Source organism: Melanotaenia boesemani, chromosome 17, assembly GCF_017639745.1.
Source record: "Melanotaenia boesemani isolate fMelBoe1 chromosome 17, fMelBoe1.pri, whole genome shotgun sequence".
NCBI lineage: Eukaryota > Metazoa > Chordata > Actinopteri > Atheriniformes > Melanotaeniidae > Melanotaenia > Melanotaenia boesemani.
The window spans coordinates 18625493-18638417 of NC_055698.1; the positions used below are offsets into that span (position 1 = coordinate 18625493).

Below are 12925 nucleotides of genomic sequence, written 5' to 3' on the forward strand. Positions count from 1 at the left end.
GCCGGTGCCCAGGTCCTGCCCGTCTCTTCTGGTCCCAGTTCCTGAGGGGGTCAACGATTGTGACGCTCCTCTTCTGGTCCCTGTCCCTGAGGGGGTCTCCAGTGGTGACGCCTCTCTTCTGGTCCCTGTCCCTGAGGGGGTCTCCAGTGGTGACGCCTCTCTTCTGGTCCCTGTCCCTGAGGGGGTCTCCAGTGGTGACGCCTCTCTTCTGGTCCCTGTCCCTGAGGGGGTCTCCAGTGGTGACGCCTCTCTTCTGGTCCCTGTCCCTGAGGGGGTCTCCAGTGGTGACGCCTCTCTTCTGATTCCTGTTCCTGAGGGGGTCTTCAGTGGTGATGCTTCTCTTCTGATTCCTGTTTCCGAGGGGGTCTCGGGTCGAGACGCCCCTTACCCACTACTGGTGCCCAACCCAGAGATCCAGTCTGCCCGTCCGCCGCCAGAGATCCAGTCTGCCCGTCCGCCGCCAGAGATCCAGTCCAAGCCTGCCCGTCCTCCAGAGATCCAGTCCAAGCCTGCCCGTCCTCCAGAGCGCCAGTCCAAGCCTGCCCGTCCTCCAGAGCGCCAGTCCAAGCCTGCCCGTCCTCCAGAGCGCCAGTCCAAGCCTGCCCGTCCTCCAGAGCGCCAGTCCAAGCCTGCCCGTCTGCCTGGAAACCTGTCTGTGCGTCCTCCGGGTCGTCCTCTGGAGGTTCTGCCCCGGTTCGTCCGGCCTCCTGACCGGAGCCTGCTGTCTGCACGGCCTCCGGGTCGTCCTCCGGAGGTTCTGCCCCGGTCCGTCCGGCCCCCTGGCCGGCCGCCTGAACTGATCCGGCTGTCTGCACGGCCTCCGGGCCGTCCACCGGAGGTTCTGCCCCGGTCCTTCCGGCCCCCCGGCCGGCCTCCTGACCTAATCCTGCCGTCTGTTCTGCCTCCAGGTGGCCCCCCCTGAACTTTGTCCTGGGGCCTGTCTTGTTTTGGTCGGTCCCTCCGGGCCCCCTCCGCCCACCCTGGGTGGCCTGCTTGGGGTTTTTCTCTTTTGTGGACTTTGTTGGGCCGTCTGGTATCCGGCCCTTGAGGGGGGGGTTCTGTCACGGTTTCTGGGTTTTGGTGGGTGTTTTGATTGTTTAGGATTTTGGTTTTTGTCATGATTAGTTTGGTCATGTTCTTGGTTTGTAGTTATGTTCATGCTTTAGTTTTCAGTTTTGTCATGCTTGGTTTTCCCTCTTGTGTTCCTGTGGTTTTCTGTTCCTGCCTCGTTAGTTCACCTGGTCTGATTAGTCATCCACTTCACCTGTGTCTTGTTACTCCCTCTGTGTATAAGTACTCCCGGTTTTCAGTCATTCATTGTCAGATCCTCATTTTGTCATGTTTGGTTTTTGTTCTCTGGAGTTTATCCCCGTCGTCTATGGTTGCCTGTCTTGTGTTCCTGGGAAATAAACCTTTTACCTGCACCAGTTCTGCCTCCTGCCTGCATTTGGGTCCTCACCTCCACCGCCATTCGTGACAGCGGGACTATTATTGGCATGACATCACCCAACTACCATTAGTGTTACCAAAAAATTGGCGAGAGTAAAGCATCTCCCAAAATACATTTCCATTTTTTCCTTATATGCTCAATGTACACACATTTTTCCAATCCGTATAAGGACGGGCACAGACAGCATTACTCCTGGATCATCCCATGCATGAATATTGTATTTGTTTCCAACTTACTTTCATAGAGTATTTTGAAGCCAGCATTGGACCGGCTGTTATCAGTGGTGAACAGCAGATAAAGGAAGTTACTGCTGCTGAACAGGAACTGGGGCACCTGGGTGCCGTTAAAGGAGCCAATCAGAGAAGATAAGAGGTTTGGTCCATCGTGAATCTCTAGGAAGTCATAACCCAGCTCTGTCTGGAACCTGTTAGAAGAGAATATCAAACTGACTCAATCCTGACTTCAACACAAATCTTACTTGTTACTTTAAAATTTTGTAAAAAAAAACACCAATGAAAATAGATTTTAGAGGTATTTTCTGGCCACTATTGCTGGTGCAAAGCTGAGGGAAGACATAATATGAATAAAAATCACACCTGCCTTTAACTATCACTCTTAAATTTATAGCCTATAAAATGAATAATTTGCCCTATGTTAGTAATAAATCCTTATAAACGTCATGTTTTGCCTTTTTTTTTTTTTTTTTTTTGCTTGTTGCATGCAATTGATTGTGGTTGTGATGAATCTACACTTGCTTTCTCAAAGCCCTAAGAGTTTTCATAATATGTAGAACCAAAATAATTTATGTTGCTCACCTGTCAAATGTAATTTTGATAGAACGTCCAGGCTCTGCTTCAATTACCCACTCACAGTTGAGGGAGTCTTTATAGTAACCAGGCCACCCAGGAGACAAAATCACTCCATTTGGAGCTGAATAGTGGCCTCCACATGGTGCTGTGAGAGGAAAAGAAGAAGGGAATTAGAAGGGCAAATGTGGGGACATGCATCTATAATCTCGGTCTCAATGTAAATGAAGCTGATGTGAAATGTATGAGAAGTGGTGCCACACATATTTTGCAGGATTCACAAGTAGCTTAGGTTGGTGAATCTTCACCAGCAGCTGACATGCAGTCAAGTTAATTACATCTTGTATTCAGGCTTTTAAAAGTTGGTTTGCTGCATAAGCACAGCGTATGATGCTCGGATTTCACAGTTCAGCAGTAACACTATGATTCACATTTACTTAACAGGCTACACACTACAGATGATTCAATTTATCATTTCTGACCAGATCTGAGAGGTGCAAAAAAAAGTTGTAAATGCAGCACCGAAAGGTTTGTAGAATCTCTTATGCTGCCTTTTAACCTTTTATAAAATTAGCACCGATTTGGAGTTTATCACTGCAAGTTCATTATTCACTATGCATCAATCTCCACTAACTCATCCATCACTTCAGATGATGAAATGCTCCATTAGGTCTTGTTTGAGCAAAACCTTTGGCTGACTGTAAAACAAAATTTGAAATTTGTGTGCCGTACAAGCAAAAATTTTGGGTTTTTAACAACAATAGCTGCATTTAAAGTGTCTTGACTTGACTTGAGCCATATATTAACAACTATTTTTCTGAATGTTTGTGTCAGCTGGCCACCTTCATATAGTCCCCTTCTGTTTCCAACCTCATAGGTCTTAAAATTGTGGTAATAATTATATTTTGTATGATATACTGTTTCCTAGATAATAGCACAAGCAGTATTGTAGACAATATTTACCTTCACATTTAGGAATGGGCCCACTCCACATGACTTTTCCTCTTTCTAACTGACAAGAGATTGTCTCAGATCCTTGAGTTTTGATAAAGCCGTCCTCACACACCACAGAGATGGAGCTGCCAAGCTGGAAGCTGTCTCCAAAGCGACGAGCGTTAATGGGAATACCAGGATCTGGGCACTCGTTATGGCCAAATGCTGTGGTAAAAAATAAAAAAAAAAAAAAGATTGCACACAGATATGATGAGAAAGATATTGCAGGTAGACATATATACAAGAAATGATATTAAGGAAAATGAAACCTATACCTCACAGGTGTTTACACACTACACATTGCCCATCATTTTGATGAAATTTCAGCAGTCCAATCTTAAGATCTACAGCTGCAACATGGCATCACTGAATGTCCAGTGCCAGGAAAAAACTAAATTTCTCTTTTAATCTACCAGCTATATATTCCCATCCTGTCTTTCTATATCTTTGCTAATAAGATCACATCTTGTAGTTAAACAAACAGCACCCTGCAAAAGTGTGGGCATGCCTGGTCACAACAGCTGCCACTGTGCAGAATCAGTCATTCTTCCTCCAAAAGGCTTTAAGTTTTTTAAGATTTTTGGACCATTCAGGATGCATCGCTCTTTTGAGATTATGTCACATCCCTTCAATCATTTGTGGGCATTGACTCCTTTAAATTTTCAGAGACCTAAGCAGCTGCTTAGAGGAAACCTTGGCTGGTGATTTCTGGGGCAGCTAAAAGCATTTATAAAGCTTTAAAATATGCATCGCCTGGCCTTTTTCCCTCTAAGTTCACCTTGTGCTTAATTATTCACAGGAACAAAAATGTTGAGCAGTTTCCCAGTTTTTACATGTCGCTGTGTTTGTATTGTACCTTGGTTGGACCCGGGCAAACGTAGTTAGTTTCACAACTCATCTGAATGAGTCTGAGGATGTAGCCTGATTTAAGCCAGTAAAGTCCAACCTAAAAATACCCTTAAAGTATTCTGATGTAAACCAGCAATAGAACTTGTGGTGCAAATCTTTCCATAAAGGTGTCACATTTTAGAACAACAAATATGTAACTGTCTTGTGCCCATAAATGAGAACCATTTGTCTAAATTAACACAAAGACTGCAAATGCAAGCAAATACTTCCTATTTACAATATATCTTGTATTCTGTTGTCTGGTAAGCTACTAATTAGCACATACAAGCTTCACTTGGATGCTGATCAGTTACAAAAGTGTGCAGCTGACAACTTTATAATAAAGACAGTTTTTCTGAGAAGCAAACTGCTCCTAAAAGAACTACAATTTATGGCAGAACAAGGCTATTTACTTTCTACTGCTTTCCTGCTTTGTGCTAACTGAGCCTAAGCACATCCTGCACATCTTTCTACACTAAATGCAAAGAAAATAACCTTTTTTATGTGTCTCTGGTTATAAAAAAAAATAAAAAATACAAAATGTTCCCAAAAATTGCTCCTTTAAAGCCTATCCTATTTTACATTCCTTATGTCCTGCTAACAACACCTCTGTTCTGAGCTATTATAGTAACCACATGGTCCACCTTGAATAAGAAAAGCTTGCCTTTAGTCTTTTATAAAACATCTCTTTGCAGTGTTGAGGCTTTCTGTGTGATCCAACACTTAGTTAATCAAAAGAAACATCTAATACAAGAGAGGGGAAGCTGTGCCTGCTCAGATGACAGTTAAGAGACTTAAAAGTACTATTTGTGAGCCACTTTGAGACTGCTTTGTTTTGATCCTGTCACACAAATGAAGTTCAGAAAACAACAATTTCAGGTCTTGATGGCTGTCTGCTGTTTCGGAAAGTAAATGGATCACATTTAGTGGATGCAGATGTCTTAAAGTTATTCTTTATGCAGTAAAAAGAGAGGTGCTGCATTAAGGGAGACTATTAAGGTTCGGCATCATATTTTGTTTCTGCTGTTTTCAGCTTCAACTTACGGGAAAAAACATCAATTTTTGATCATATTTAACATTTTAACATAAAATTGGTAACTTTTGCTTTATTTCAGCAAAAAAGAAAAAAAAAGTAATGAAAGTAAAACATACTGCTGTATGTGATATTGAATCCTCTTCCGGACATGGAGTGATCAGCCTGAAACTCCAGCCTCAGCGTGTTGGTGTTGGACGTCAGATGGGAAGGACTCTCGGCTCCGGAGAACCTCCCAATGACGACGGCATCATTTGTCTCGCCATCTTTCACAGTTAGGGAATCATACGGTGCCTCGAGGTCAAAGTCATTAAATGCCAAGTGTATTCTTGAGCCTGGATCTGATTGGATGAGCCAGACACAATTCATGTTGTTCCCATAGCCTTCTGGGTAATCTGGGGAGAGGACGGTTCCTGAGGGGGCTGTGAAGTTCGACATGCAGGGGACTATGGGAGGAGAAAAAACGCATGCAGAGAGAGACATTTTCTGTTAAATATTCATCTTCACAACATCATCGGTCATCATCTGCCCCAGGCCATAATAAACTCTGTGCTGTCACCATGGTGACAGGTCAGACTGAACATTATCAACAGCAGGCATGCCATGCACACATGCCATATTTCTTAAGTTAGTCTTTTCCAAACACAGTTCTGAAAATAACATGTATTTCTAATACTTACATATACAAATGGGGATGTTAGCAGACCACTGATTGTTGTCTTGGCAGGAGATAGTTTTTTCTCCAATCAGCTCAAAGCCAAACTGGCACTCAAACCTTAGGATTCCCCCATTTGAAAAGCTGTCACCGTCTCTGATTCCATAGAGAGGAGTTCCCGGGTCACCACAACTCTCTTTGTCTATTTCTGGAATGACACAGATTCATAAGAGGACATCAACATCGGCATTGACCTAAGAGACTAGGATGAAAAGAGCTATGTTGATAAGAATCCTGAACTAAACTAATGTGGGTAACATCAGACACTGCACAAAGATAACTTAAAAATGTCTTGCAAAAGATTGCAGAAAATGATGCCATGAACAAACAAGCACTCTGCAGTTACTTGAAGCTGGAAACAGAACAACAAAGGCCAGATGAGAGAGGTAAAGAAGAAAAACTGATAAGATAAATAAAGGAAATAAGCATAGGACATATCTGAAAAATGTACAGTAGAGAAGAATACAGCACACTAACCCAAAAAAACCAAGCCAGGCTTATTATACTGAAACTATCTGAGACCCCTGGTGACACACAAGTTGCAAATGGAGCAGTATTATATTTTACAAACGACTTCTGCTCAAAAATGTTACACTGTGTGCAGAATTATTAGGCAAATGAGTATTTTGATAACATCATCCTCTTTATGTATGTTGTTCTACTCCAACCGGTACAGGCTTGAAAGCCTACTACCAATTAAGCATATCAGGTGATGTGCATCTCTGTAATGAGAAGGGGTGTGGTCTAATGACATCAACACCCTATATCAGGTGTGCATAATTATTAGGCAACTTCCATTCCTTTGGCAAAATGGGTCAGAAGAGAGATTTGACAGACTCTGAAAAGTCAAAATTAGTGAGACGTCTTGCAGAGGGATGCAGCACTCTTAAAATTGCCAAGCTTTTGAGGCATGATCATCGAACAATCAAGCGTTTCATTCAAAATAGTCAACAGGGTTGCAAGAAGCGTGTTGAAAAAACAAGGCGCAAAATAACTGCCCATGAACTGAGGAAAATCAAGCGTGAAGCTGCCAAGATGCCATTGGCCACCAGTTTTGCCATATTTCAGAGCTGCAACATCACTGGAGTGCCAAGAAGCACAAGGTGTGCAATACTCAGGGACATGGCCAAGGTAAGGAAGGCTGAAAAACGACCACCACTGAACAAGATACACAAGATAAAACGCCAAGACTGGGCCAAGAAATATCATAAGACTGATTTTTCTAAGGTTTTGTGGACTGATGAAATGAGAGTGAGTCTTGATGGGCCAGATGGATGGGCCCGTGGCTGGATCAGTACAGGGCAGAGAGCTCCACTCCGACTCAGACACCAGCAAGGAGGAGATGGGGTACTGGTATAGGCTGGTATCATCAAAGATGAGCTTGTGGGACCTTTTTGGGTTGAGAATGGAGTCAAGCTCAACTCCCAGTCCTACTGCCCTGGTGAAAATAAATAAGTGAAATGGGTATATATTTGGTTTTTGTTAAGTTGCCTAATAATTATGCACAGTAAGTATGTTTATTTGCAACTTCTGCTCGGGCAGGCTGAGTGACACCCCTGATTTTAAGCACAGAATTCCAAAAAAATGTCAGAAACAACTGCAGATATCAATAAAATGTTCAATGCTTTAGAAAACGAGAAAAAAAAAGGAGAGATTTTTTTTTTTTTTTGCATTTTTTCTGTTTCTTTTCTGTAGTGGAGAAGAAGGTGATGTGCATCATAGCAGACATTGTCATAAAACATAACAGTTCCAAAGGTTATAAGAGAATGACCAAAGATCCTGAAATCCCTGCAATGCCGCAGTCTCTGGTGGTGAGGCACTGGATATATCAAAGGAATAATGAAATCTGAATATTACCAGGACTTATTTAAGGCAAATGTTTCTAGAAAGTCAGAAAACTAGGTTTGCACTGAAGATCTTAGACTTTAACCTGAGCAACAACTCCAGAGGCCCACTCTTTTCAGCAGTCTGAAACTAGCAGTTCTGACCTTAATCCCATTAAAGACATTTAAAGAGAGAGAATTTACATTTGAGATTGAAACTAAAGTGCCAGACCCATATATATATACATACATACATACACACACATATATATATATATATATATATATATATATATATATATATATATATATATATATATATATATATACACACATACACACATATAGAGAAGTCTGGACATTCAACAGTTGCTTGGCATTTGCAATGTCTTTTCCTTCACTGACCAGTCTGTCAGCTGTTCTTTTTAAAGCCCCACCAACTCCGTCTGGCGCACCTTTCCCGTGGCCTGCTTCAAAGAAGCTCCATGTGCCCGCCTTAAAGCCCTTCTTAAACAGCTCTGTGCTGAACATATAGAAGTTACCCTTCTGGTGATACTGGGTGCAAGGTCCATCACTAAAGAAATGAACCACATTGCCAAGCCTGCATCTCTCCTTTTGTGCCCTCTCTGCTTGTTTTGCTGCCCTCCTTACAGGGTCGGCATCTCGCCGTGCCCTGTATTGCTGCTTCCTTTCTGCTGCTGACAGCTTCATCTCACCTACATCTCTCAACAAAAAATAAGACAAATATTTAACCGGGAATGTTCTTATACAAATTTAACCTTTAAGATAAAATTGGCATGCATAAAAGCAGAATTTTATGAGTTTTCATCATATCATTGTTTCTTTAAAAAAGAGATTCATTACAATATCACGATAACAGATTTGACACATAATTAATCTACTTTGGGTGTATTCTCAACATTTTGTACAAATTAATAAGAGAAGAAATTAAACATACCATTTTTCCCTTACAAAAGATCTCTGTGACAGGAAATGACATCACTGGGTGCATGTCACATGTTTTTATTTGAATGCTATATAGTTTTTTTTATGTGATTTTGTAACAGAGATAACGGAGTTGACCTGATCCCAAGGACTGATAGAAAATATATTTTCTTAATGTCATAATCTAATTTAATACAGCAAATAAGTACTCTGGGTAAATAATTGTATAGCTATTAAATGAATGAGCACAAAAAAACTGTACATTATACGTGTCACCATAATTCTGTTTAACATTATTTCATGTTAATTCAAGTTGAATATGTGACTCATGAGCTGAAGACAGCCAAAAACTGGTGGGGTGGGAATATTGAAATTAATATTTTATATATAAATTGTGCCAAAAATAAACACGAAGCATTATTATTAGTGAATATTCAACATAATTAGTGATATTAATCAAAACAAATCCAAAACATGATTTTTTAGGGCAATTAACTGAAGACTTTTCTCAGAGACATTAAATGTACCAGTAATTCTGAAATGACCCATATACATATCTATCTATCTATCTATCTATCTATCTATCTATCTATCTATCTATCTATCTATCTATCTATCTATCTATCTATCTATCTATCTATATATATATATATATATATCTATATATATATATATATATATATATATATATATATATATATATATATATATATATATGCTGTTATTTTGTTGTCTATATCTAGCAACAGATGAGGGAAGAGCATCTAGGGTAGTTATTATAAGTACTGACATCGTCTCTGAATCTTTAGAAAAAAAGGAGTTTACTATTTGCATTGGTAAATGTTTAAGCTTTTTTTTAATGTTATCAGTTAATAACAGTGTTGGACAGACAGCTCATTGAGGGTTGCTCCTGGAAATTTGCCTGAACAACATTTGTGCAAATGTCACCATGAAGTGTTTACAGCTTCAAATCTTCTGAATTGTGGGTTGTTTGAAGATGATTGACCCGTGGTTTGCTGAGTCAGACAAAACTTTGAATGACGACCACTTCTCAGTGCACTTAGCCTGGAGCAAGTTTGTATTTATCCCTTTCTGTATGCCTCCTTCCCCTGAGTTTGCAACTATTCACAACTCTTCTTTCGTTCTCGTAGTCGGTGTGACCGTAAGGTTATACAGATTCCACTTTGATTCCACATTGAAGTGCCACTGTGTCACCATAATTCTGTTTAAAATGTTGTGTGTGGGAATTCTGAAAATATACCCTCCATTTCCCCGGCGTTCCTCTGCTTTATTCCCCTGCTCTCCTCTCCTGCTTTCAGTATTATTTACAGGAGTGGCCCATGGCGGGAACAAAAGTGTGCACTTGGTGTGTGCTTTGCTGTTAGTGTGAGCGCCCCGTGCATGTCCGTGTGCTTGTGTGCGTGTTTGTGATGTATTGCATTAATTTCCATCATGACATCGTCTTTATGAGAACCACAGACTCAACCAATCACGGTCTGACCTAACACACATGCGTGTATGTGCACACACACACAGTCACACACACACATAGCGAAAGAATCGAGAACAAATTGCTTAGGAGAGAAAACAGGCATACTGTCGAAACATTCCTGTAGTGAGTCCCTCACACCAACTGCCGCACATGCAGGCAACACACACTCCTAAACAAAGCCAAGCACAAATCCTCAGTCAGTGTCTGTCTTTGATTCATGCACATTTCCTACTCTCTCTCTCTCTCTCTCTCTCTCTCACTCTCTCACACACACACACACACAAATAATCCTATTGTATTTGTAACAACAAGGCTGACAGATTCACAAAGGGGATTAGGCCCCTTAAAAAGAATATGTGTGTACTTGTGTAAGTATGTAAGAGTGTGAATGTGTGCGTGGTCGCAACTTCAATTTCATGTTTGCAATTGCACATTGAGCCCAATTCCATTCTGTTCAGTAATATTCCATCATGTTCACACCATATTGTCCATGGGAATACATACTGTATGTAGGCACACAAACAAACACAAACACACATACACATAAATATATGTAAAAGGAAAACAAATGCATGACTACTGCAGATCTGAGAGTGTAAGTAATAGATTTTGGGAGGGATAATGAGATTGGGGAAAAAGCTCATTGGCTGCTTCACTTTTGTGACCAAAGCGAAATTGATTTTAAGGCTAGGTTGCTAATAGTGATGGAATACTGAATCCACAGTTGCATAGGCTAATGTATGATATGTGGTGCCTACTGCTCTTCAATCTTAACAGCATTTCCTAAACAAAACCGGGGTGTGTTTAACGTAATAAACAGCAACGAGTAACATTTTAACATAGCTACAAAAAGCACAGAAGAAACATAATTGTGGTCTCCCCACTGTGTGTTAGTACTCTGAAGCAAAGTGAGGAATGAATGAGAACTTTAGCCAGTGTAATTATACTGCAGTCTTATTCTTTGTCCACGAAGTAGACACCAGAGAGAATGATCTCATTCATCACACTTACAATACTGTCATTTTTCCATCTCTGTCAGGCTCAAAACGGGAACACCGATGAGCCTTTGATGAGTTATTTGAGGGGAGATACAGTACAAGATATCATGTGTCAACACTCAGTAAAATGCATCTGTGGGCTTGTTACGTGAAGTGTAAAAAAATGTTTTAACATCAGAGATGTGTCTCCCAAACACCCATAACTCTTTGTAAATTGGTCTATGCGAAGACAGATAATAACCAAGCTGCTTTCTCTGATCTGGACGCCTTACAGTGCAGAAATACATCACTAAAATCTGCTGTAAAAAAAAATCCTCCCAGACTTTGTCTCATGACCTCATAATAAGCCTACGAATCTAACACCATCACTGAGTTTCAGGATGTACATGTCCTCAGAAAAATTCCTGCAATCATCTGTGCAGAAGGTACAGGTGAGAGAACAGGACACCCACATCTCGGGGGGCATTCTTGTCATTTTTCTTCGACTAAGATGTTTCTGCCTCCTCCTCCTCTGCCCATCTGAAAACATGTCAGAAAATCTAAAGGAAAACCGAGCAAAATAAACATAAGCACACATCTGCTCTATGCACAAAGCAGGAGAGTAAAACCAATAAAAACCTGCCAAGAATCCACTTACGAATGGTTAAAGCAGCATTTTTCAAACATCTCCTCTGCTTAAAGTAAACACAAAGAGCCAAATGAGCTCTAAACCATCTGCTTCTTCTCCTCAATGAGCGCTTCAAATTATTCACTACCTGTGAAAACGTAAGAAAAAACAGTTTCTAGGACGTCACTGTTCATTTCAATTATCCCAATGAAATGCACAATTTGAAATGAATGGAATTCATTATTTAGTTTTAATAAGAGAAACGCATCCACTTTTACAGTGAATTTGGACTGAATGAACCGCATAGCCCTGTGATATCACTGACCAGACAGAATATTGTTTGAGTCAATTATTCATGAGCAACAGATGAAATTCGGTTTACAGTGCTGTGATTAAGTAAGCCCTGACCTTCACGTTACCTATGGAGCTCACATGTAAGCATACATGCTCAGGGGAAAGCAGCCAGATTTGGCTCACTACCCCACCAGTAAGGTTGTAAACCATAAAACTCTGATTATGTCGTGAATGAATATTTCATAGATTCATATTTGGTCCACTCTGTAGGGAATTGGTGCTTAGTACTGTGAGAATAAAAGAGCCACGCTTACTACCTGGATTACAAGACAGAGAACTGCACAATCTAAAGACAGTTTTTTCTGATTGGAAACCCATGCAAGGAGGCATTAATTATACAAAGATGACCATGCACTTTATTTCTGTCCCTCTCGGCACATGCGAACACTCAAGACTCATTGAAGCAGGGGTCATCAGTGCAGTAAAAATCCACCTTGGCAACCTTTCATCTTATAAAAATCACATCATATATTAGAAACCATAAAAAGCTGATGAAAAATCTAGAACGTGAGGGCTGAAATCATGACTGAGTGATGGGATCCTGATGAGATAACAAAAGGAAAGAAAACAGAGAACAGAATTGAAATACATTATCCTGTGCTACTGATGATATATTTTAATTCAGTGGTTGCTACGTTTTGCATAATTTTTATTTGGTTTTATGTGTGATTTAGGCTAATAGTTGGCAATCAGCACACAAATATATTAACCTTGTAGCATCCAGTATTTTGTGGGGGGGGACTATTAAAAACATTTCTCAAAAGATTAAAACCATTTTTACCTTCTCTGTCAACTGGCTGTAAAGCAGGCACTTATTACTG

The 12925-nt window shown here is 40.7% G+C and overlaps 1 protein-coding gene across 1 annotated transcript in view; it reads right to left on the reverse strand.

Annotated features, from left to right (window-relative positions):
• LOC121657225 (CUB and sushi domain-containing protein 3-like) overlaps nucleotides 1-12925 on the reverse strand; it is a 364605-nt gene that overhangs the window by 86168 nt on the left and 265512 nt on the right. The window contains exons 13-17 of the mRNA XM_042012632.1: nucleotides 5851-6033; nucleotides 5290-5616; nucleotides 3220-3414; nucleotides 2266-2404; nucleotides 1687-1874 (exon numbers count right to left, since the gene is read on the reverse strand). Of these exons, the coding sequence (XP_041868566.1) occupies nucleotides 1687-1874; nucleotides 2266-2404; nucleotides 3220-3414; nucleotides 5290-5616; nucleotides 5851-6033 (1032 nt within the window). The remainder of the gene's footprint in view (nucleotides 1-1686; nucleotides 1875-2265; nucleotides 2405-3219; nucleotides 3415-5289; nucleotides 5617-5850; nucleotides 6034-12925) is intronic.